This window comes from Cygnus atratus, chromosome 26, assembly GCF_013377495.2.
Source record: "Cygnus atratus isolate AKBS03 ecotype Queensland, Australia chromosome 26, CAtr_DNAZoo_HiC_assembly, whole genome shotgun sequence".
NCBI lineage: Eukaryota > Metazoa > Chordata > Aves > Anseriformes > Anatidae > Cygnus > Cygnus atratus.
Genome location: NC_066387.1, coordinates 1,401,168 through 1,424,794, shown reverse-complemented (window position 1 = coordinate 1,424,794; position 23,627 = coordinate 1,401,168). Strand labels below are relative to the sequence as shown.

At 67.8% G+C, this 23,627-nt stretch overlaps 1 protein-coding gene across 1 annotated transcript; it reads right to left on the bottom strand.

The window, feature by feature from the left end:
* Positions 1-11,307: 11,307 nt before the first annotated feature.
* Positions 11,308-21,932, bottom strand: MEF2B (myocyte enhancer factor 2B). The gene is made up of 9 exons (XM_035569839.2): positions 21,846-21,932; positions 14,914-14,993; positions 14,517-14,720; positions 14,314-14,442; positions 14,060-14,225; positions 12,902-13,047; positions 12,325-12,436; positions 12,139-12,232; positions 11,308-11,620 (listed from the first exon to the last, which is right to left on the bottom strand). The coding sequence occupies exons 2-9, from the start codon at positions 14,965-14,967 to the stop codon at positions 11,308-11,310; spliced, it is 1,218 nt and encodes a 405-aa protein (XP_035425732.1). The 5' UTR covers positions 14,968-14,993; positions 21,846-21,932.
* Between the last annotated feature and the right edge of the window lie 1,695 nt (positions 21,933-23,627).

Here is a 23,627-nt window from a genome sequence, read left to right as displayed (position 1 = left end):
CCTGCACCGCCGGGGGGGGTCCCCGTGCCCACGGGGGACCCCGACCCCGCATCTTCGAGGGGGACCCTTTATAGCTGGGGGGGACCCCATATATTTGGGAGGGACCTCTAATATCTGGGGGAGGGGGGGGACGGGACCGGTTGATGCCCCGAAGGGGCGACCCCGCAGCTGCCGGGGGGGTCCCGTGCTCGCAGCGCAGCCTCGCCCGCAGCGGGACCCGAAGGATCCCCGCACCGGGAGGCTCGGGGCCGGCCCCGGGCACCGGCCGAGCCGCGGGGGGGGTTCGCTCCCGGGGTCCGGTGCTGCCCCAACCGGAGGGCTCCGGCCGGACGGGGAAACCGCGGCGGCACCGCAACGAGGCAAAGCTCCCCCGGGCAGGGAGGGGAGCGGGGAGAGGAAGGGGGACCCCCCCCCCAAAAAAAAAAAAATGGGGAACCGGAGCGGGGAACCGGGACGGGGAACTGGGAAGGGAAGCGGGGAGGGAACCGGGGCGGGGAACCGGGGCGGGGGTACCTGTCGCCGTCGGCTCCGGGTGTCCGCGTCCTTTCCGTGCTGCCGGGGTGGGGAGGAGGCTGCGAGCCCCCGCCCGGTGCCGGTCCTGCTCCCGGAGCCTCCGGGACCTGCCTCTAAAGTTGAGGCAGAGCCGGCGGAGGGCGGGGAAGGGCGGGAGGAGGGACGGGGCGGCCGGCGGGGACAAAGCCCGGGCGGTGGGGCCGGGGCAGGGGTCACCCCCCCGGGGGCAGAGCCATTCGCCACGGCCGCCGCTCCCCCCCCCCCCCCCCCCCGGGGGCCGCCCCGTCTGCTCTCTCCCCCCCCCCCCTTTACCCTACGCCACGGAGCCTCCCGGCTCGCCGCCCCCCAGCCCGGCCGCAGCCGGCCCGCCCCGTCGGGGGAGGCGGCGGTGCCCCGAGGCTAACCCCGCTCGGGCCGGGCTGTGGTGGGGCCGCCCCCCCGCCTCCCGACCCTCTCCCCTCCCACTCCCCCCGACCAGGCGTTAAACCCGACGGGGAAGGGCTGGGGCGGGGTCCTGAGCGAGGCGGGGGGGGGGGGGAGAGGGAGGCGGGGGCAGCCGGACCCTCCCGTCGGGGCTGCGCTCCGCTTGCAAAGGGGAAAATTCTGCGGCAGCTCCGGACTAAAAACGGGCACGACCCCCGCCCCCCGGCAGGAACAGGGCCCCGACGGGCCCGGTCTCGGCTTTGTCCCTTAGTCCAGGGGACGAAGGGGGGGCACGTCTGGGGCCCGGGACAAAGCGGGCCCGCGGCTCCGAGGGGCGCCGGGGCAGAGCCCGGGGCGCGGCGCCGAGCTCCGGCTCCACGTCCCCCCCGTGCGGCCGCCCGGGGCCGGCCCTGCCCGGTGCAGGGGACCCGCTCGGCTCTCCGGGCACGGCGGGGCAGCCCCTGGGGCCGGGCCGGGGGGGGGGCGACCCTTCCCCGGCCCCCCAGCCTCTTTGCACTGGCAGCGCAGCGGCGGGAACAGGCGCGCCCCCCGTGCGCGCACCGCGGGGTGCCCGGGCACCGATGCGCGCCCCCCGGCCCCACCCTGGTGCCCACCGGGGAGCATTCCCCCCCTTGCACACTCACTGGTGCACAAGCACTGGTGCACAAGCACCGCCGTGCACGCCCGTCTGGTGCCCGCACAGCTCTGCACGCGCACCCCCGCTCCGCACCCCCGGCCCCCCAGCTTTGCCCCGGCTCCCGGGGGGGGAGGGGGGGGGGCGCAGCCCTCCCGGAGCCTCCGCACCGCACCTGGCTCCGCAGAAAACGGCGGAAAACGAAACCAACCCACGGCCAGGGCTCAGCACCGGCATCGCCAGCCGCCGGGCACGGCCCCGGCCCCTCCGGGGTGCTGGGTGCGGGCACCCCCCGGCCGGGCCCGGGCCCTGCTCCCAGCGCCCCGTGTTTTGGGGAGGGAGAGCCAAGGGCGCACGGAACCGTCCCGACCCCTCTGCCCACACCCACCCTGTTCGATATACCTATAGAAAAATATCTATATGGGTACGTTGGATCCGTATAGAAATACCTGCGCCCGAAGGAGCTGGGAGCCGGGCACGGCGGTGGCTGCGGAGGTGCCACCCCGCAGGCACCGGGGGCTCACCGGGGGCTCACCGGGGGCACCGGGGCTTTGTGCCCCGCACCGGGGCCTCCCGGCAAAAGGGAACCCTCGGAAGGAGCCCGGTCCGCGGGCGGTGGCCCCAGCACGGCGGGGCGGGGGCTGAGGATGCTCCCGCCGGCACCGGGCACCGGGTACCGGGCACCGGGTACCGGACACCGGGTACCGGGCACCGGGCACCGGCCCCGCCGCTCTCCGTGGTGCTGAACGGCGGCCGCCGCCGCGGCGGGAGGCCCCGGAGCCGGTCGCGGTGGTGCCTCCTCGGCCCTTCTCTTTCCAAGCCGCCACCACTTCGTGATTATTGTTCTAATTATCATTAATTATCGTCGTGAGCGTCGCCGCCGTTCCCGTCGCTCGGGTGCGCGGCGGCACGGCGAACCGTTCCGAGTGGGAGACGGTGCCACCGAGGCAGCCGGTTGCCGAATTAACGGATCGTCGCCCCGTACGGCCCCGGTAGCTGCCGCCCGCGGTCCCCCCCCGGCTTGGTGGGCAGGGGCACACCGAGCCGGTGCCGTTACCTCCGCCACCGGGCTCCGAAACGCCGCCGCCACCGGGGATGGAGGCTCGGGGCCCGGCACCGGGCGGCGGCGGCGGCTCCGGCGGGCTCGGCCCCGCTGCCCTCCACACCTCCGGTGGTCCCGCCACCTCCCGGTCTTCTCCCCTGCCCCGGCGGTTTTCCCCGGTGAAACGGTGCCTCCCGAGGGGGCAAACCCCCCGCAACGGCCTCAGCCCTAAAGCTCCGCCGGGGGAACGAACGGGAGCCACGGAGCGGCCCCGGGAGCATCCTCGGGAAGGGGCAGCTCCGGGCACCGGCGGGGCCGGGGCTCAGCATCCTCACCGACCCCGCTCTTTCGCCGCCCCCCCGGCCCGGGAAGCCTCCGCGCAGGCACCGGGCGAGCCGCAGCGGCCCGGTTCGGCCCCGCCGGGCTCCCGGTGTCGCTCCCCTCGGCTCCGCGCCCCCGGGAGGGCCCGGGGAGGCGGCGGGGGAGGCTCGGCAGGGCCGGCAGCGAAGGGGCGGCTGCCCCACGCGTGTTCGCGGCGGCGGGAGGATGGGAAGGGAGGCCCGGGGCTCGCCCGGCCCCGCTCCTTCCCGGCACTTACCGAGCGCTCGGCCGCCTCCAGCCCTCGGCCGGCGGCTGCGGGCACCGGCTCGGAGCCCGGTGCCTCTCGTCCCCCGTCCTCCCCTCGCCGCCACCCCCGTGTGCATCAAATACCTTCACTGCAGCAGCCATGTTGGGCTCCGGTGCGAGCACGGCGCTCGCCGCAGGAGCCGCCGGGCGCCTCGGCGGGAGGCAGCGCGGCTCGGCTGGGCTCGGCTCGGCGCCGTGCTCCCACCGGAGGAACCGGCGGGCCCGGGCCGGCCTCTCTCGCAGCCCCGCTTCGCAGCCGTACCCCCGCCAGCACCGCAACTTGTCGCCGTTACCGGCAGCGCCAGGCCCGGGGGTCGCGGGAGGGTCTCGCTGCCCGCCCCGTCCCGGCCCCGCCGCTGCCCACGGTGGGAACGGGCGAGCATCAGCCCCGGGGCCAGCGCCTGGCGAGAGGCACGGAAAGCCGCAATTACCTCCTCGGCGGGCGGGCAGAGTCCCCGGCGCAGCCTCTGGGCCGAGCTCACCTGGGGAGAAAAAAAATAAATAAAAAATAAAATAAATAAATTATCTATAGAGATTTATATATATATTTCCATCCGAGAGGCGAAGCAGCGAGCGCCACGGCTCCAACTTGGAGCAACTTTGCCGGGAGGCTGGCAGCGGGGGCGGTGCTGGAGCCCCCCGCAGCACCCAGCCCTTCCCGGCCCCCAGCGGCTCGGGGGGGGGGGGGGGTCCCAAGGGGAGCCCCGGCCCTACCCAGGGGGCAAAGCCGGGCCCCGGCCTCCGGAGCTGCAGCAGCGCAGCCCCACGTCTGTCCTCCCGGCCGGCTGCAACGAGCACCGGGGGGCGAGAAACGGCAGCGCCGGGCCTGCAGCCCCCGGGGAAGGAGGGCACCGAGCCGCCCCCGACCCCCCCGTGCCGCGGGCACCGGAGCATCCCCGGCCGCGGGCCCGCAGAAGCGGGCAGCAGCCGCCGCTCCCCGGTGAAGGGAGCCCGGCCCGCGCCCCTCGGAAGCGGATTTTCAGCTGTTTGTTGTCGGTTTGTGTATTTTTTCCCCCCCTCCCAGAAATACAGATATTTTTTTTCCTTCTTCTTTTTTTCCCGCCCCATTTTTTTTTTTATATTATTATTTTTTTTTAGCGTTTTGATTCCGGTGTTGTCGCTGGGAATTATTTGCATTTAAAACGCAACGACTCGTTCCCTGCACATCGCTTCGCACATCAATTCAACCAGCACCGGAGCATCGAGAGAGCGCCGGAGAGGGGGGGGCGACCCCCAGCAAAAGGGGGCCCAAACCCCCGGCCAGATCCCCCCCAATCGCTGCCCTCCCGGAGATCTCGATGTGTGCCGAAACTTAAGATTTAGCCGGCGCTCGGAATTGTTTTATTTCTGCTGTCGCTGTCACCCAAAGATGTGGTGGCAACAAAGACAGGGAGGGTGTTTGACGCTCGTATTTTTGGCCTGCTCCCGTGCAGAAATATTCCCCCGAAGCCCCGAACGCTTTGCAAAGATTGAGCTCTCTAAAAGCAATAATATCCTGCCCTGGGAAGTGCTTAAAAAAAGACAACCTGATTTTATATTTGTCCGCACGCCGTTCCTAAGCCCGTCGGAGGGCACGCACAGCACTCGCAGAAACTAATGCCGGGGGTGGGGGGGGGACTGGAAATGAGAGCGGAGCCCCCCCGGACCACACCGGGGCCGAACGCTTTCCCCGCGCCCGGCGGAGATTTCCCCGCTCGGGAAAACAACGGCGAGGAAATCCCCGCCGTGCTCGCTCGGGCAGAGCCAGGAGCTTCAGCACCACCACCACCACCCGAGTTACTTTTTTAGGAAAAAAATAATAATAAAAAAAAAAAGTAGAGATCCCCCTCCCCCCCCCCCAGCCGTCTTTCTCCAAACCTGATTCAGCCCCGGCCCTTTGGGTTGGGGAATTTTTTTCGTGGCTTTCCAGCCCCGCAGCGCGGATGGCACGGCTCGGAGGGGACGGGGGAAGGATGCCCACACCAACCACCGCCGGGATCCTCTCCGACCGCATCGCCCGGCTCCCAAATCCCTTCCCCGAACCCCCCGAAATAGCTGCACACACCGAAACTTCGCTCCGGCAGCCCCTTACCTCGGGCAGCGGGCAGGGCAGGGCAGTCGGTCCGGGCAGCCCCGGGGGCTATAAACCCCGGGTGGCTTTTGTGAGTTTGCCGGAGTTTCCCCCGGCTGTCCCCTTTTGTGTCCCGTTGCCATCTCGAGGCCCTGATTAATTAATTTCACACTGGAGCCCGGCAGAAAATTTTCCCACAAACAAGTGGCCGGGGAGACGTGGAGCCCCAAAGAAAAGGAGTCAACATCAAGTTCAACAGCATGCGGGAAGGCGATTTCCATCACAATCGCGTCTGAGCGGGCCCGGGCGGGGGGCGGCGGGCGGCGGCCCCCGCGCCCCCTCCGCGCCCCCTCCGCGCGTTCCCAGGCTCGGAACAATCGCGCTCTGTTTGCCTCGCACATGCCGGCGTTTGGGCACGGAGGCTGCCTTGTGATAACAGAAATAATGAAGGGGGCTCGGGGAAGGCGGGGGGGGGGGGACGACGCTCGGGTGGGGGGAGAGGGGGAGAGGGGTGGAGAGAAAAAGGGAAAATGGGAAGCGGAGGAGCCGCGCACCGGGCTGCCCGCTCCCGACCTGTTGAGCCCCGACGGTGCCCTCGGAGTTTTGCCGCAAAAACCGGCCGAAAGGGGCGGCTCGGCCCCAAAAGCCGAGAAGGGGACGGAGCCGGCTCCGTCGGGGGGGGGGGGGGGGGGGAACTTTCCCCAAGTTTGCTGCAAATCTGCCCTTCTAAAGCCCCAGCCACGCGTTTTCCCACAGCCCCGGGGGAGCCGGGGAGCCTGCCCCGGGGGAGCGGGGGCCGGGGCCCGGGGGGGGGTCGAGGCGGTGGTGGACGTGTCCTGCAACCCAAGCAGCTCGGCTCCGCCGGGCATTGTCCCCACGGAGCCCGTGGCCATTGTTCCCGGCGCTGCGGGAGCCGGAGGGAGGGCAGCTTTCCACGCCTCGACCCCCCCCCCCACCCCCCCCCCAATACCCCCCCTCTTCGCCCCCACCCCGATACTCGCACCGGGCTGGCGGGACCCTCTAATCCGGGGGAGGGGAAAATAAATAAATAAATAAATAAAGCAGAAAAAAAAAATCGCAACCCGCAGGAAAAAAAATAAAATAAATAAAGGGGGGAAAAAAAAAAAAGGCCCGGGTTGGGGGGGAAAGAGAGGGGCGCGGGGTCCCCCCTGGCAGACTTCCTCCAAGTTGGGAGAAGCGGCGGGGGGGGGGGGGGCGGGATGCTGCGGGGGTCCGCACCGCCCTGTCCCTGCGACCCCCCCCCCCCCGAGGCTGCCCCGGCCCGGGGAGTTCTGTGCGGGGCAGGGAGAGAGGGGAGCCGGGGGGGGGCGTTATTTACCTCCCTCCGCACCTCTGCATCCTTAAGGACTTAGCGGCAGCGGGAGCCGAAAGCCGCCGGGACAGCGGCAGCCTCCGGGAGGGGGGGGGGGGGGGGGGGCGGGGGGGGCTGGGGGCAGGTATGCGGAGCCCCCCCCCCCCAAACCTCCCCCCCCCCGCGGCTGGAGCCGATGCGGAGCGGCTGAGCCGGGCTGCGGCTCCCGGCGAGGAGTGCCAGGAGCGGGGCTGGGGGAAGCGGAGCCCCCCCCGATCACGTTGCCGTTACGTGGGGTTAAACAGAAACGTCTGCCCGGGGGGCTTTAACGGGCCTGAGCCCCGGTAACACCCCCCCCCCCACCCCCCCACCCCCCCCCCCCCAGAGACCGCCGGGCCCTGGGGGGGGCGGATTCCGCCCAAACATCCATTTTGTCCCTTTTGGAAATGGAGAGAAGGAGAGAGGAGGGAAAATGCGCTTTTTTTTTTTTTTTTTTTTTTCCGCTTTCTCCATATTTTACTACGTAAGGCATGACGTCCTCACGTCGGGAGCGGGATAGGTTAGCCCTGCGCTGGGGGGGAATGCACGGGCTGGCGGGGGGGGGGCTCGAGGGGGGGGGGGGGGGCGGGGGCGGCTCCGGGAGCAGAACCTAAAAATAACGGGGATTGTAGGGAAAAGAATAATAATAATAATAATAATAATAATAATAATAATAATAATATTCCGGGTCACCCCGCCGGTGCAGCCCCACAAGGGCAGCGGGAGGCCGGACCCGGTGGGGGCCGGATCCCGCCCCCCCCCCACGGCTCCTCCCGGCCCCACGCCCCGCGGGACCGAGAAGGGCTCGGGGAGCCCCACAGGGCCCGGCCGGAGCCGGGGTCGGATCCGGAGCGAGGGGAAGGACGAGGGGTTTGGGGGGGTCCTCCTGCTTTTGCCCCCCCGGGGCTGGTGCAGATGCTGCGGCAGGAGGGAGCGGGCGGTTGGGGTCACCCCGGTGACTCCCAGCCCGGTGCAGGATTTATCCGCTCTCCGTGGAAATGCAGCCGAAATCGGCTCATCTTTAATTAAAAATAAATAAATATAATTAAATAAAGCCCCGCCCTGGGTGTTAACACCCCCATGCTCCGAAGTAGCCGGGAGCACAGGGTCACCCCGCCCCGGCGCACCGGGATTTTCGTAGCGCATTAAAAATGGGTGCCGGCAATCGGGAGTCGCTCCGAATTCGGACCCGGGGGTTCTCGGTGCGGGGCGAAACCCGCACGGAACCGAGCTGCGGAGCGGGGCCGGGCTGGGCCCGGGCTGGGAGCGGGGCCGGGGCCGTCGTGGTGCTGAGCCCCCGCTGCTACGGCGGAACCGGGCCCGTTCCGTGCCCCACCCCCCCCCCCCCCCGGCGCTGCCGGCTTTGGCCCCGGTGATCTCCGCTTCTCAATTTCCCCCTCAACGAATATTTCTCCCCGCGGGGCTGGGGGCCGCCGGGGGGGGCTGTCCCGGTTCCCCGCCGCCCGCCTCGTCCAACCGGGGCCGTGAGGGGCCCGTCCCGGTGGGGGGGCAGCAGGAACCGGGCCCGGGTCCGCACCTCGGGGGCCCCAAACCTGGTCCCTGCCCCAGCCCCGATGGGGGGGTCCGGCCGGTGGCGGCTCTCCCCCCGGTCCCGGCCCCGCCACCGGGGCCTTCCCCGGCAAATTCCGCCGGGCCCGGCTCCCGCAGCCCCGCGGTACCGCCGGGCCCGGTCCCCCTCCTTCTGCTGGGGTTTTGGGGGGGGGGGGAATTTTTTTTTGGGGGTGGGAGGCGTATTTTGGCTCCCTGATAAGGTTTTTGATCAAAAATTCATTACGAGGCGCTGTGCGCAGCGCCATGAATATTTCAGGGCTTTTGCAAAACAACCGAGTGGGGGCTCTGGGGGAGGATGCACCGGCGGGGGGAGGAGGGGGCCCGGAGCCCGGGGCTCGTTCCCTCCCCGGTGTAAGGCGTGAAACGGCCGCGGGAAGCCCCGGGAGCGGAGCCCGGCCCCGGCCCGGCCCGTCGGGTGGCCGCGGGGACGCGCGGTGCCCAGTCCCGCTGCCGTGGGGGCTCTGGCGGGGGCGCGCATCCCCTGCTCCTCTCCAGCCGGGACGTGTCACCCCCCCCCAAATATCACTGAGACCCCAAAGGGCACGGAGAAGCAACCCCCACCCCCCTGGGCTGGGATCCAGCCCCGCACCCATGTGGGAGGGGGACCCCAAAAGCAGCCAGTGAGCCTCTTCCCCGGCTGCAAGGCCTGCGCCACACCCCCCCCCCCCAAAAAAAAAAAAAAAGGGGTGCACAGAGCCCTGATGGAGCAGCCCCCCGGCAGCTGCTGCCTGGCAGAGAGGAGGAAGCGTGGGGTGGGCAAAACAGCCCCCCCCAGCCCTGCAGCCCCCAGCACCGGAGCCCAGCACCCTCATGGAGCAGCGCAGCCCCCAGCCACGCCGGGCCTGCAGGTAACGGGGTTTTGCTGGGGTGGCTCCCCCGTTTGCTGGGAAGGGGCACACAAAGTTGGCCCAGACCCCTCCGCCATGGGCCAGGGCCCTGCAGGATGGAAGGGGGGGGGACACAGAGCGAAGCCAGGTGCTCTGTCTCTTCCCAGCACCATCCTGAGCACCGTCACCCCTAAATAAGCTGGGGGGGGCCCTCGGTGTGACCTTTGGGTCCTGCGCAACTGCGCATCGCACCGTGATGGGAGGTGGGCAGGGACACGGGGTCGGAGGGTGAGAGGGGCCTCGCTGCAAGCCCAAAGTGGGGCTGGGGACACCCCGGGGCACCCCCCCACCCCAGTTTAGGACCTGTCGCAACGGGGCGGTACTGGACCTGCGGGCAGCCGGGGGGGATGCGCGGCTCCGGTCGGCTCCTGGGTCTCCCACCGCTGACCTTGGTCCCGCCGGCCGCTGCCGTGTCCCTGCAGTGGGATGTGGCCCCCCAACAGCCCCAGCCCCTCCCCGGGGCTCACCTCGCCCTGACATTTCCTGGCGCTCCTTCCATGCCAGCGGGTTGCCATAGCAAATCTAAATCTTACAAACAAAACGAGGAGAAAAGCCTTATTAGCATATATTCAAATGAACCATGCAATAACGCAAACCATAAATCATGCAGTCATTGCTATTCAATCAGTGTCTCTTACCCCAGCCCCCACACTTTCCCCGGGTGTCTCGGCTCCTCTCCGCATTCACCAGCCCCTTCCCAGCCTGGGGACCCGAAGCAGGTCGGGAGGGGACCGTCCCCACCGCCTGGGGGGCACCTGGGCCACAGGCACCTCCGCTGTCACCCCGGTGTCCCCCAGATTTGGGGTGGCCACTGCCCCGCTCCCAGGCCCCGCGGCCAAGGCGTCACCAGGGGCCAGATCCGTGCCGGGGCTGGCGGAGCTCCGTCCCGAGGCAGCAGCCCCTAATCCGGGCTGGTATTTACGCCGCTCGCTGGGCTCTATTAAACGGGAAAAACTCTCCCCAGAATTAATCTCCGTGCCGTGGTTTAATCCCGGGGCTCGGCTCCCAGTAATCTCCCCGGGAGCTGAGTTCAGCGCCGGCAAGCGGAGGGGCCCCGTCCCCGTGCCACGTCCCCTGTGACGCTGCAGGGCCCCGGGCAGAGCTGCTGGGCCCCCCAAAACCCGCACGTGGTGGGCAGTGCCACCTCCCCAAACCCTCCTTCCCATCCCCAACACATCGCAGGTCCCAGGAGAGGTTCCCCCAGGCCAGGGAGCAACAAAAAGCCCATCCCTTCACTGGGCAGGTGCTGGCAGCCCCCTTCACCCCACACGTGTCCCCATTAATGCTGATATTTGGGGCACAGGAGGGGTTTTTCCTCCTCCCCATCAGCGGGAACACCGGCCACCCGCACTAACCCTGCAGCGTGAGATCCTACAAGCATCTTTTTTGGAGGTCTCCTGGAGCACACGGCTCAGCCACATGGACACGGGGATGCGGCGAGGGCCGGGGTGACCCTGCTACCACCCGTACCGGGGGCTCGGTGACCCCAGAGAGGTGGCTTTGAGCCGGGAGGGGGCGGGGGGACGTAGGGGATGGCAGTGCCGAGCCAAAATTAACGGGGCACAGCCCATTTTCCCCTCGGGGACATCAATGACTGCCACCCCACACAGAGCTGTGCATCCCGACCCCAAGGAGCTGACGCCAGGCACCCCGACACCCCCAGCTCTTTATTGGTGAGAACGCAATAAATAGAAAAAAAAAAAAAAGTCCCTGGGCCGACGGAGCAGCGCCCGCTGCCCCCGGCTGCCTCCCCTCGCCCCGGCCGGGGGCAGGATTTGGCCCTGTGGGTGCAGGGTTGGGCCCGCTGCCATCGGCTGCTGCTCTCAGTCCTGCTGCCACCCCGTGGCACTTCCCAGGCACTCCTGCTCGGTGGGGACACGCAGGGACGGACGCACGGACGGGGACGGACAGTGTCCGGCACCGGACACCGTGCCGTGCCGGGGGGGGGTAGGGAGGGGGTCCCGGCCTCGCCGTGCCCAGCAGGAGCATGGGGCTGGGGGGGGCAGAGCTGAGAAAAAGGGGGGGACAGCAGTGTCGGGGAGGGGCACTGGGGTGGGGGGGGGGTGGGGGTTCTGGGAACTGCAGCCCCGGCGTTGGGGCCAGGACCCCCTGGGAAGCCCCAGAGCAATGGGGGGGAGGGGGGCTCCTTGGGGGTCCGGGGATGGGGTGGAAGCGGGGAGCGGCTCCCCCTGCACCCCGTCAGCCTCGCTATCTCTGCCACCCCTCCACAGCCTGTGCCCGCCGCGGGGGGACGGGGACGGTGGCCCGCTGCTCCTCCGCCAGCGGCCGGGGGGGGCCCAGGGGGTAGGGGTAGCCCTTGGTGTAGTCGTCCCGCGGCTGGAGGTCTCCGGAGCCTCGGGAGGCTTCGCTCAGGGAGGCCAGGCTGCCCGGGGGGGGCTGCGGGGTGCCCGAGGGGCAGCCGAGCCCCGGCGAGACCCGCTCCGACTTGATGCTGATGGCGTGGTGCTGCGGGGAGCTGCCGGGGGCCGCATCCTCGGCGGGGACGATCCTGGCGCTGGCCCTGGGGCGAGAAGGGAGGGTGAGGCCGGGTCTCCCCATGCAGCATCCCTGGCCGACACACACGGGGTGGGAAGGAGCCGGTTGCGTGTCCCCCTTCTTCCCGAGCGGGGCTGAGACCCTCCCAGCTCATCTCACGCACCGGCTCCGTCCAATTCCTCGCCCCCGAACAACGCTGGGGGGGCTGCAGCACCCGCTTCCCAGGCTGCCACCCACCCACACGCTGGCACGGCTGCCGGGAGCTTGGTGTGCGATGGGGGGGCACGCGGGGGCCAGGTCCCCGGGGGGCAAATTCGGCTTTTAATAGGCTCCGCTGCCAGCGGGACAGGCTGGGACTGGGTGGGTGGGAGGGTTCACAGCCTGTCCCCGTGCACCCCGGTTTTGGGGGTGAAACCGGACGGTGTGGGGCTGTGCTTTGGGTACCCAAAAAGAAGGGTTAACCCTAAATCCCCCCATCCCTCACCCCGTTGCCAGACCCCGTCCCCTGCTGTCCCGTGTCCCCAGCCCGGTGGCGGTCCTTACCCCAGCGCTGCCATGTCCCGCGGGGGCTGCCACGAAGCCGGGGGGCCAGGCTGCAGGAAGCCGGGGGGCGGCGGGGCCTCGCCAGCCCCATACTCTGCAGAGCAGGGGGGGAAAAGTGAGCGGGAGCTGGGGAGGGGGCATGGTCGGGGGGCTTCGACCCTCCTTGGGCACGGGGCCAGGACTTACCCGCTTGTGCCGGGGCGAGGAAGGGGAAGCCGGAGAGGCTGTGGTTGGGGATGCCGGCGCTGCCCGGTGCAAGCACGGGGCTCAGGGTCTGCAGACCGGGGTACAGCGGCCTCTGTGGGATGCAAAGGTGTCCCCCCCGGTCAGGCTTTGTGATGCTGAGCCCCCCAGGGGGGGCTGTGGTGCTCCCTCTCCCTCCCCAGTCCCGCAGCAAAGCCCCGGTGTTGGAGGAGTCAGGAGCGGATAGAGCAGCTCCTTGCTGAATTTGGGGGGGAGGCACCTCTGCGGCCCCGGGGGGGGGGCAGACATGGGTGACTTGGTGGGAAATACAGTGAGCCAGGGGACAGAGGGACCCCGCATTAGGCATCTCCCATGGTGCCACAGCTGGGGAGGGGACACAGTGGGGACAAGGCCACCGAGCATCCTCCTGGCACTGTCCCCCAGCCATCAGGAGCACCCTGGAGGCCCAGAAGCTGGGGGCAGCACATTTGGGGTCTTGAATCTATGGGGATATAGCGGGGTTGGGCTCCCCCCAGCAGCACTGCCCCTGGGTGCTGCAGAGTCCCTTGGCGTCACTCACCGCCGCGCTGCCGCCGCTCCTGCCGCTGGCCAGGCTGCCGTGGGCTTCGCCGCGCCGGCCGTCGGCTCCCAGGTACAGCGGCGGCGGCGTCTTGGTGGCCAGGGCTCGGTTCAGGCTGCCGGGGGGGAAGAGGGGATAGCCGATACCTGCACGGACAGAGGGACGCGTGGGTGGCACCGAAGGATGTGGAACCATCGGGCTCCCATCCTCAGGGGTCCCCGGGGCTGCAGCCGGTGGCCCCGGTGCCCTCGTCCCCGGTGGGTGCCCGTGCGTGCGTGCACGGTGCCGCGCTCCTGCAAAGCCACATCCTGCGCGCGGCCCTGGGCGCACCTGGGCTGCGGCGGCCACCCCCGGCCCGCTGCGGCCACGGCCGCGCGCTGCGAGCGGAAACGAAGGCGACGGCCGGATCTGGCCCCGGGAGCCAGCAGGGTGCAAAGCTCCCCGTCCGGACCCCGCTGCGGGCAGCCCTCGCGGCTCAGCTCCCCGCAGAGCAGCGGGGGGACATCCTGTGGCACCGCCACCTCCCCGGCCAGGCCGTGGCCGTCCAAGGTGGGCACGCTGCGTGCCCACATCCTGCACCGGGAGCAGCGCCGAGCCGCGGCGGCTCAGCCCATCCCGGTTGTGGCAAAGCCACCCATGGCCCGGCCACCCCCGTGCCACCTCCTACCCGCCCGGGGGGGAGTTTCCACTGGTCAAGCCTCAGCACCATTTTTTCCAGCCCCCTTTTTTGCTGCCCGGCCCCAGGGTGGCAGAAGCTCGGGGGGGCACCCAGCAGCACCCAGTCCCGTGCCAGCCCCACCGCGCGGGGAGAGCCCCTCGCACCCAGCTCCAGCTCTGCCGCACAGGAGGGAGCGCGAGGCATGGGTGCAGGGTGCCCGGGGCCACCTGGGTGCGCGGCGGCCGTGACTCAGCAGCGCGCAGGAAGCAGCTGGAGGGAGGCCAGAAGCTGGTGGCGTTTCCGCAGCTGCGGCGGCGCTACCTGCCCACGCGCCCGCCCCTGCCCTGCTCCTGGTAAATCCCCGGGAGATGCTGCGAGAGGAGCTTTGCATGCGGCGTCCGGCCTGGAAAATCCCTACGGGGCCAGCGAGGTGTCCGTCGGGGGGACCTTGTCCCCGCTGCGATGCCACCCACATGCAGCCGGGTAACATCTGAGCCTACCTGGGGGCATCGGTCCTGGAGAGCGCCCCGAGAGCTTCGGTGCTGATGGTTTGAAGGCGGGCGGGCGGCCCTGGCTCTGCGGGGAGCTGCTGGTGCTGCTCAGGGCTCCATCACCGCTGGCTGGCGGGGAGCTGCCGTAGGATGCCTCAGGCAGCGGCACCGGGCTCTGCAGGGTGAAACAGAGGATTGGGGTCCGGGCTGGGGCTGGGGACACGGCTCCTGTCCCCCAGCATTGTGGTGCGGTGGCAACTCACGTAAAAGCGGGGCCGTGCCACCGTCAGGTCCATGCCCTCGTTCAGCTTCCGCATCTTCTCGCCGGCGTCCAGCCCCTCGTCCAGCTCCAGCTCGTGGCTGTCCAGCCCCAGCCCCTTGCGCTTCAGCGTCTGCGGGGAGCGGGGCGGTGAGCGGGGTCCCCTGCCCTGCCCGACCCCCCCTCCTGCCGCCCCCCCGCCGCTACCTCGAGGATGTCGGAGTTGGTGCGGCTCTCGTGGGGCTCGCTGTACTCCGTGTACTTGAGCAGCACCTTGTCCATGTCGGTGCTGGCGTACTGGAAGAGGCGGTTGGTGCTGTTGAAGATGATGAGGGCGATCTCGCAGTCGCACAGCACGCTCAGCTCGTACGCCTTCTTCATCAGCCCGAATTTACGCTTGGTGAAGGTCACCTGTGGGGAAGGGGGACACGGCGCTGCCCCAGTGCCACCGCCACGGCCCCGCCGCCCTCTCCTTTCCCCCCCAGCACCCAAAATCTCCAGGCTTTGGAGGCTCCGACACCCCTGGGGGCCGAGCGGCTTCGCCTCCCTTCGTCCCTCCCCAGCCTCGCGGCTCCTTGTCCCTTCTCGTCCCCTCTCCTCCTACCTGCCGGTTCCGCTGGTCCAGTATTCGGCTGATCTGTATTTTTTTCCGGCCCATTTTTGACTCCTAGACTCGGAGGGAGACTGGAAGAGAGAGAGAAACCCCGTGAGCACCTACCGGTTGCCTCCTCACCCCTCCGCCAACCAAAATAAGCTTTGCTGAAAAAAATAACTTTTCAGAGGAAGTTTTGGTCCCGGCGGCATTTCCCAGCTTTTCCGCAAAGAGCGTCAAACCCCCCAAACTACCAAAAAAATGCGAAATTCCTCTGAGGCAGGCGGGAAAATTCCCCTTTGCTCTGCTCAGCTGGCCCCACGGCCCTATCTCCGACACCCCTGCCCCCCGGCAGCCCCCCGGCAGCCCCCCGGCACCTGCGTGTGCTGGCTGCAGAGCGCCAGTGCCGGATCCCAGGTCCCTTGCCGGGAGCGTGGGCTCAGCCTTGGCATCCCAAAGCTGCGCCGACGCTGCCCCGCGCTCGCCCTCGCCAGGGGTTTTTACCAGCGGATGGGGCTGATGGGGAGGGGGGTTACAAAGGAGGCTGGGCTGGCCGCGGGGAGGGTCCTCGGTAAGACAAAAGGGCTGTTTTTAGGTTCAATGTTTTGTGTGTGTGTTTTTTTCTTTTCTTTTTTTTTTTTTTTTTGAATGCGAACAGACTAAATTTGACCTCAGCCGTTCGCAGGTCAGGAAGTGGCTGTACGAGGAGACAGCAAAGCGAAACCACCCACCTCCTGGTGCCACGTGAGGCGGTGATGGGAAGAGCGAGGGGCCAAGGGACCCCGGATCCCAGCCCCGCTGCAAGGTGCCAGCCCCGGCTGCAGCCCGGCACCGGGCATCGGCCCCTGTGACGCCCCATTATCACTGCAGGAGGTGTCACAGGAGTGTCACTCTTGTTGTTCCCCCACACTGGACACCCCAAAATCCCTCTGGGATGGTGCTGGGGGGCTTGGTGCCATGGAAATCTGGTACAGAGCCATGGCTGGCATCACGGTGCTCCCAGCGGGACTCTCGCATCCGCCCCAAGTTGGGTGCAGCCCTGGGCCAGCTCAGTCCCTGCTGACCCCAAGACATGGCCACGGGGCAAGAGCTGGCCTGGGAAGCCGGTGGGGCTGGGACACTGCTGCAGCTCTCCAGGGGACGATGCTCCCCAAATGTCCCCGGGCATCCCCAAGCGAGCCCCTCGAGCCCCCGTGGCAGGGATCAGCCCCGGTGCAGGTTGGGGAACCGCCAGCCCTTCACTCCCCCAGTGCCCCAGCCCGTCCCGCTTCCTTCTCTCAAGCACGTTGCCATTTACCATCTTGCTCAGCTGCTATATTTAGCTGATCAAAACTAATTTTAATTTATGGAAGGAAATTGTGCTGCCGTTCCCACGGCCCCGCTGCCACCCTTGTGTCCCCGGGCCCACGCACGGCGCGAAGGTACTGGGGGTGACGAGACCACCCCAGCCCCGCGGGGAACGGCCCTGCCGGGAAAAGCAGCCACCAGTTCCCTGGTGAAAGCGCAGAGGTTTTCCCAAAGCCTGTGAGCGGCCGGGACCAATCCTGCCCTCCTGGTGCGGACACCTGCGGCACGGCACGGGGCATCCCCAGGTGCATTTGCGGGGGGGTGCTCAGCTCTCACCTGCCCACCCCAACCCCATGGTCTTCCGTCGAAGGTGCGGAAACACGAGCTGCTCCCCTGGGGGCCTGTGCTCGCAGCCTGCTTTGACCCTTTTTGGCCAGAAGACGCTGCACGGCCCCAGGCTCGGCCCCGAGCCCCCCGCGCCCCTGCAAGCGCAGCACAGCTGCGCCCCGAGGGTTTCTTTTTAAAGGCTCACAAACCTCAGCACGGAGGAGAGGCCGTGCTGTACGCGCTCGGAGGTGCTGGGAAGGCAAAGCCCGTCTGCAGCGGGGCCACGAAATGCTGGCGAGGACCCCCCGGGCCAGCACCGCCACCCCTTGGGTGCTGCGGCACCCCAAAACCCTGCCCCAGCACCCCTTTTTCCATCTGTGCTCGCAGGTGGGAAGCTCAGGGTGAGAGGGTCCCGACACCACTGGGACTGATCCTGCAAGGGTGCGCCTGGCCCCAACCTCTCCGTGTCCCCTCCACCCATGCTGCAGTGCCCCTGGGACTGCCACATCCCCCCGTGCACCCAAGCAGGGCACTTTGGGACCCCCCCAGCACCCTCACGCTGATGCTGCAGAGCACCTGGGGGGGCACTGGCACCCCCAGGACGATGTTGCGGAGGCCCCATCCCAAAATAGCAGGCAGTGGGGGGGAGGCGAGGCGCGAGAGGCGAGAAGGAAGCGGCAGCCACAGCACCGTCAGGATGGGCTGCGGCGGGGGAAACGGGGTCGTGCTGGGGCCGGACTCGCGTGCGGCCCCCCGGTCCCCCCCTCCCCGGTCCCCTGCACCGGGGCTGAGGGCGCAGCGAGGCCTCGTGCAACACGCGGGGTGGTTTCATCAGCCGCCTCCCCGAGCAGCTCATTATTACGGCAGGCAGCGTTCGGCCCCGTTGGGTCCTCCTGGGGCATCGCCCCGGCCACGCGGCCACCGCGGCCACGAGGGACCCGCGGGGACCCGCGCAGCCCCAGCACCGCCGGGCACCGGGGAGGGATGCTCTCATGACCGGTGGTGATGGCATTTTGGTTTTACGCCTCCAAAGGGGCTGCCCCAAGCGTGCTGGGGCTCGGACACCGCAGTGCGGCACGGCACCGGCGCCTCGGCTCCCCCGTGCCCCCCCGGCAGGTATTAAGGGGTGGGAAGGGGGGGGGGAGTGTGGAGGACTCTCGGTCCGGGTTTTCATTGCTGCGCGCAGGCGATAAGGCGATAAGCGGCATTAGTGCTGCGGGTGATTATCGCAGCTCCGCCGTGACGGGCACGAGGGGATGGCACCGAGTGGCACGGTGCCACCTCCATCCCTCCAGCCTTGTCCCCATGTCTGGGGACAGCACCAAGGGAGCGCCCCGGTGCCACAGGAGCAGCACCCAGCACCCGTAACGGGCCCACAGCTTCAGACCTCGGACCTGGAGGCCGCAAGGGGGACCCAGGAAAGGAGCTCCCTGAGCTCACACGGGGCTCTGGGGGTCCCAGCAAGCCCCCACGCCGACTCCAGCAGAGCTCTGCAGCCCTCAAACCCAGCTTCGACAGCTTCTATCCCACACCAGGCCAGGAGGAGAGCCCGCTTGCCTTGCCCCACCTACGGTTGAGGAGAGGAGATGCTTTGCACTGGCCAGAAGCTCCTCGCGCTGCCTGGCGTCCCGCCGGCCCCCGCTCCCTCCCACGCCTGCGTATCTTTAGCCCCGGCTCTCTGCTCCCTCGCACGCACCCGGCTCGCGTCCACCCAGCTCCTGCGAGCTGTCCCCTCGCCAGGATCCGTCCCTCGGCCAGCCGGGGAAGCGCAGCGAGGTGTCGCCCCAGCCCTCCGGCTGCAGCCAGGGTTATAATTAACTCCCCGGCTCCTGTGCATCTTTAGGGGTCATTTGCATCACGGCGGAGTGTGTAAACTTCCTATCCGCTCTCCTAATTAGCCCGCTGAGCCGGATCGGCCCCCTGGGAGCAGCGTGTTTTTCCATGAGCTGCAGCAGAGCCCCAGGGCAGCCGCGGGGCTCGGCTGTGCCGCTGCGAGGACCGGTGTGGTTTGGCACCGGGCACGGTACCGGGCAGCAGGTGCATTGTGCCGGGCTGCGTGCGGGGCTTCTGCATCTTTCTCGACCTCTGAGTGCCCCCAGAAATGCTAAATGCAGAAAGTTCTCCCCAAATTCAGCCTGGGGACAGCCGACGGGGCAGTTATTAGGGGTGGGCAGCTGCGCAGCCACGTCCTGTGCCTGGAGACAGGACATGATGGGAGAAGGGACAGGGAAGGGACGGTCACTGCCGACTCGAGGGGACGTGGCCTTGACCCCTGGGTCCAGAGCCTCGGAGTGCCAGGCACAAGGAACGGGCAAGGAAGGGGCAAGGAGTGGACACCTCTTGCCAGGGCCTCTCTGAGCTCCCTGGTGCTTCATCATCCCACCTCCTGCTCTCCCTCTCCAATGGGACACTGAGGCATCAATGTAGAAACTGGGAAAACGAGGTCATTTTCACCAAATAATGGGGATTTTGTTGCAAATCTGGAAACGTGGAGCTGGGGGGTCTGCAGGTAGAAAAGGGGGAGGAAAGCAGCCAGCAAATACCCACTGCCTGCATTTGGTGGCTTCCAAACAGCATTTTGATGGAGGAAAACATTGATTAAAGTGGGCTAGAGAGTTTCCATCGCATCCTTCACTGGGATAAGACATGAGCTTGGCCAGGAGCCACAAAATCCCAGGGGGGCCAGGCCAGGCGCTGCCTTGCAGGGGCCGGGAGGGCAGCGGGCTCGAAGCAGGGTTGTGCAGACCCCCGGTCACAGCCAGATGCATGGTGCAGGGACCACCGCTGCTGCATCCATCGCCGGCTGGAGCTTCCCTGCTCCGTGCTGGGGATGTGACCTTGGTCCCTGGGGATGTGACCCTGGTCCCTGGGGACCAGGGGACCAGCGGTGCTGGGGCCTCGTGGTGCATCCCGAGGCTGGCGCAAGGAAAAGGCAAAGTTTAGCAGCGTTTCTGCAGCGGGGCGACAGGCCCTTCTGCTTTTTATGGGTTGTTTAAACGACCAACCAGTATAAACCAGAGCGGGCCAGTGGTGTGGGGTGGGAGCGGGGAAGCAGGAGGAGCCTGCTGGGAAGCAGGGGAAAGGAGAACCCAGGGGGATGAGGGGCTTGGGGACCCTCTGGGGCCATCAGGGAGCTGGGGACAGGGTGGTTGCTGGCACTGAACACCTTCCTCCCCATCTCATACACACGCAGTCAACTGAGCCCCGAAACACAGACACACCAAGCACCACCCCAGCACCATGCAAAATCCCCGGGGACAATTAAAATTCATCTTTCTGCCCGCTTCTGCAGCACGGGGCTTGATCAATGGCATCGCCCTGCATCCCTCCGAGCCAAATCCGGGATAGGGCTGGACCTGGGGGGACCTGGGCACCGTCCAGCCCCAGCCCCGCACTGGCTCCGGCCCCGCTGGGGGTGACACAGAGCGGAAGTCCCGCCAGCGGCCGGCCCCTTGGGCGAAGCGCAGCGATGGGCGGAGGCTTTTCGGTTCCAAAATGACTGTGTGGAAGGAGGAAGGATTGCAGTGGCCCCGAAAAACGAGGCGGCTCTTTTCCTTGGAAAGACAGACGGACACACCAACCCTCGCTGGGGCCTGGGCCACCTTTTTGGCTCGGCGTTGGCAATGCTGCCAGCAGCAGCCCCGGGTAGAAATGCTGTTCCTGCAGGGCTGGGCTGCCCCTCGCTGCAGCTGGGCATTCATACGGGAAATGATACTCGTTTGCTGTTGGAGGGTTCGCTGGGGCAGCCACAAGGTGCTGACAGCACGCCTGAGCCCAGCCCCATGGCCTTAGGGCTGCGTGGGTTACAAACCTGGTTTGCTCCCGGCAGTCCTGCTGCAAAGAGGAGGGAAATCCAAGGGTCTCAGATAGACTGATCCTCCCCCTGCTTCTGGATTTAAATGACCCTCGTTGTGGTTCAGCATGTCTGACTCTCCAGCCCTGCCGCTGCAGGGATGCGTCCCACTGGGTGTAAGCAGAAATCCCTCTCCTTTGCCCTGTGCAAAGTTTTCTCAACCTGTTTTTCATCCACACTGCTGCTCTTGGCGCCAAGGTATCATCAGTGCCCAAGACTTGGAGGCAAGCAGGAGGATTTGAAGTCCTAAATCAAACCTAGGGCCTGCGTCTGTGCCCCAAATCCCACACCCTGAGCTGCAAAGGCCTCCCCTCGACCTGTGTGGCTTGTCCAGCTGGCAGCTGGGAACATGGCAAAGGGACAGGATCTGGCTCCCTTCCCAACAGGACCGGTACCCAATGTCCCAAGGGATGCGCATGGGCCGAGGGAACGCAGCCCATCGCCTTCCCCGGAGCACCTTCCGATCGAGGCAGGTCCCTGCCCTCCGGCTCACCTGCCAGCTGCCGAGTTAAATCATTACCCGCGAAACCCCATCTCCACAGCCAGCAGCTCCGGGAAACTTTCTCTCATTAAAAGAGTAAAGCCCCGGGGATGGGGACTTGCTGGCAGTCAGCTGCAGCGGGCAGGAGGACCCGGCAGAGGATCCACCTCGCTCGCCCCACGGGGACACGCGATGGAGCGAGGCTCACATGCTCTGGGACACGCTGGAAATGCCACGCGCTGGCAAGGAAGAGCCATGCACGGGTGGCATCCCTGCTCGGGAGCAGCGAGGACACCGAGCTACAGTCCTGCCAGAGCCGTGCAACATCCCAGCAAGGCTACGGGGAGATCAGGCCCTGGTCCTGCGGCGGGGCCAGGGTGTCCCGGTGCTGTGCCCGCACCGAGCAGGCAGCCCGGCCGTGCCGTGCCTCAGTTTCCCCTCTGCACAGCGGGCTCGCTCCCACCACCCAAGGCCCAGCAGAAGGGTGCTGGCGACGAGGTTTATGCAGATGGCAGTGCCGGGGCAGGGCGGCTGCCCTCCAGCCTGCACTTTTGGGTTAAACCCAGGCGTTCCTCTCTGCGCAGACACGAGTAAAAATAACCGCCCCGAGCGCAGCGCAAACCGCAGGCTTTTTATAGCGCTCCATCCCTAGACGGCGGGGCGGGGGCCAGGGCTCCGCCGTGCCCAGGGCAGCCCGCAGGGCGCCGGCCCGGCCGCACCGGCACCACCCGGCCAGCCGGGGCCGGCCCCGCTCCCCCGGCCCGTGCGTCCCGACGGGGCGGCCGCTGCGGGGCCGCCGCCGCCCGGGGCTGGGGAACGGGCACGGGGCTGGGGGCACACGGCTGGCACCCCCCCCTCCCCCCCCCGTCCCCCCAGCCCGGCACCCCGCGGTGCCCTCTGCCCCGGTGCCGTCCGGTACCGGCTTCCCCACCGGGGGTCGGGGGCTCTCCGCGTCCCGGTACGCACGGGACCCCCCTCCCCGCCCGGGCCACGCACCTGGCCACCGGCTGCTTCTCCTCGGTAAGTCCCCGCCGGCACGGCCGCGGGGGCCCGGCGCTGTAACGGAGCCGGCCCGGCCCCGGTGCGGCCCCGCCGCCGCCGTCCGGTGCCGGTGCCGGTGCCGGTCCGGTGCCGGTGCGAGTCCCGGGAGCCGCGCGCTGCCCGCCGCCTGCCCCAGCCGCGCCGGTGCATTTGCATAACCCCGCCCCCTCCGTTAGGAAATTTGCATAGAGCAGCCGGGCTCCCTTCCCATTGGAGGATATGGTGTGGTGATTTGCATAACCCCGCCCCGAAGGGAGAAGGGGCGGGACGCGCGCTAAGGGTTGGGGTTTGGGGGGCTGCGGGCAGGCACGGGGCGGGTTTGGGGTTCTGGGGGGGGGACGGCATAAAGGGGGTGTTGGGGGGGGGATGTGGGGCTTTGGGGCTGGGGGGAGATTTGGGGGGTGTTATGGGGGAGGATGTGGGGCTGAGGGGGGGGTTGGGGCTGGGGTGAGATTTGGGGGGGGGGTCTTATGGGGGAGGATGTGGGGCTGGTGGGGATTTGGGGCTGGCATGAGATTTAGGGGGTGGCTGTGCCCTCGCTGCAGGGGTTATGGGTTTGGGCTGAGCAGAGGCTTCCTGGGGATGGGTTTAGGGCCAGGCTCTGGGTTTGACCCACACCAGATCCCCAGGACCCCCCAGCATCACCAGCTCCCTCCACTTCCGTCCGTTGTGGGGCTGGGGGTGCCCGAACCCCGTTCCCCAGGGGTCACAGGGGGCTCAGCAAAACCACAGTGAAAAAAACCTCACCTGCTCAGAAACGAAACAGTTAATGCACTCACTCTCTTTTTTATCTTTTATGTTTATAAATGAAATGTTTTGCCCTGCGAGGGTCTTGTCCCCGGCCCCATGGACAGGCGGGACAGACACCAGCAGGGACAGACACCGTTTGGAACAGACACCGGTCGGGACAGACAGACACCGGCCGGGACAGACGCCAGCCGTGGCTGCCGCTGCATTTGCTCAGCTCGGCCATCCCCACCCTGCAGCGAGTGGTCCTGGAAACCAAAGCGGGGGCCGGTGAACCGCAGTGACATAACACGAGGGAGGCTGCGAGGAAGCGCCGGGGACGCTGAGCGAAACCTCAACACGCACCCCACAAGCTGCCGGGGACCTGCTTTGAAAAAAAATAAAAAAAAAAAAAAAGCAACCCAGCGCCTGCAAGGCGAGCTGCAAATCCCGCGTGTCAGGCAGGGGCAGGGCCCGGTGACACCTGGGACAAGCCAGCTGTGATTTCCTGGCACCGTCCCCAGCAGGGGCACGCGGCAGAAACCCGCTGCGCGCCGGGCCACCTCAAGCAGGGCGAGGAGGATGCACGTGTTGGTGGATCCCGCAGCTCGAAACCGGTGCAGAGCGACCCGGCGTGCACTCTGCAGAGCAAAGCGAGCTGCTGCTCCGCCGCGTGGTGACAAACCCGTGGCCAGCCTGGGCTTGAGGGGACACCGATGGACTCTGGCTTTGTGTCCAGGCCCCCAGATCAGCTCCGGAGAGGTCACCGCCTGCCACCGGGGCGGGGACGCCAAGGGCTGCCCGGGAGCTGCTCATCCCACGGGGAGCGCCGTGTTTACAGCGGCGAGGGGGAACTGATGCAACTCCCCAGCTCTCGCCACGTGAGCGGTGCTACCAGGGCAGCAGTGGGAAGGGGTTTACAAGGGCTCGCTGGAAATCAGCTCCCAGGCCAGCCCCGGAGCAGGGGGGGGGACACCCATCCTTCCATCCCAGCCACACGAGGGGTCCGGT

Bases quoted from the DNA above. Each gene is read 5' to 3' on its own strand.
- MEF2B (XM_035569839.2), bottom strand. From the start codon at position 14,967: ATGGGCCGGAAAAAAATACAGATCAGCCGAATACTGGACCAGCGGAAC. The intron at 14,721-14,913 runs GTAGGAGGAGAG...CCTTCCCCACAG, and splicing joins TGGACCAGCGGAACCGGCAG to GTGACCTTCACCAAGCGTAA. The intron at 14,443-14,516 runs GTAGCGGCGGGG...CGCTCCCCGCAG, and splicing joins CCAACTCCGACATCCTCGAG to ACGCTGAAGCGCAAGGGGCT.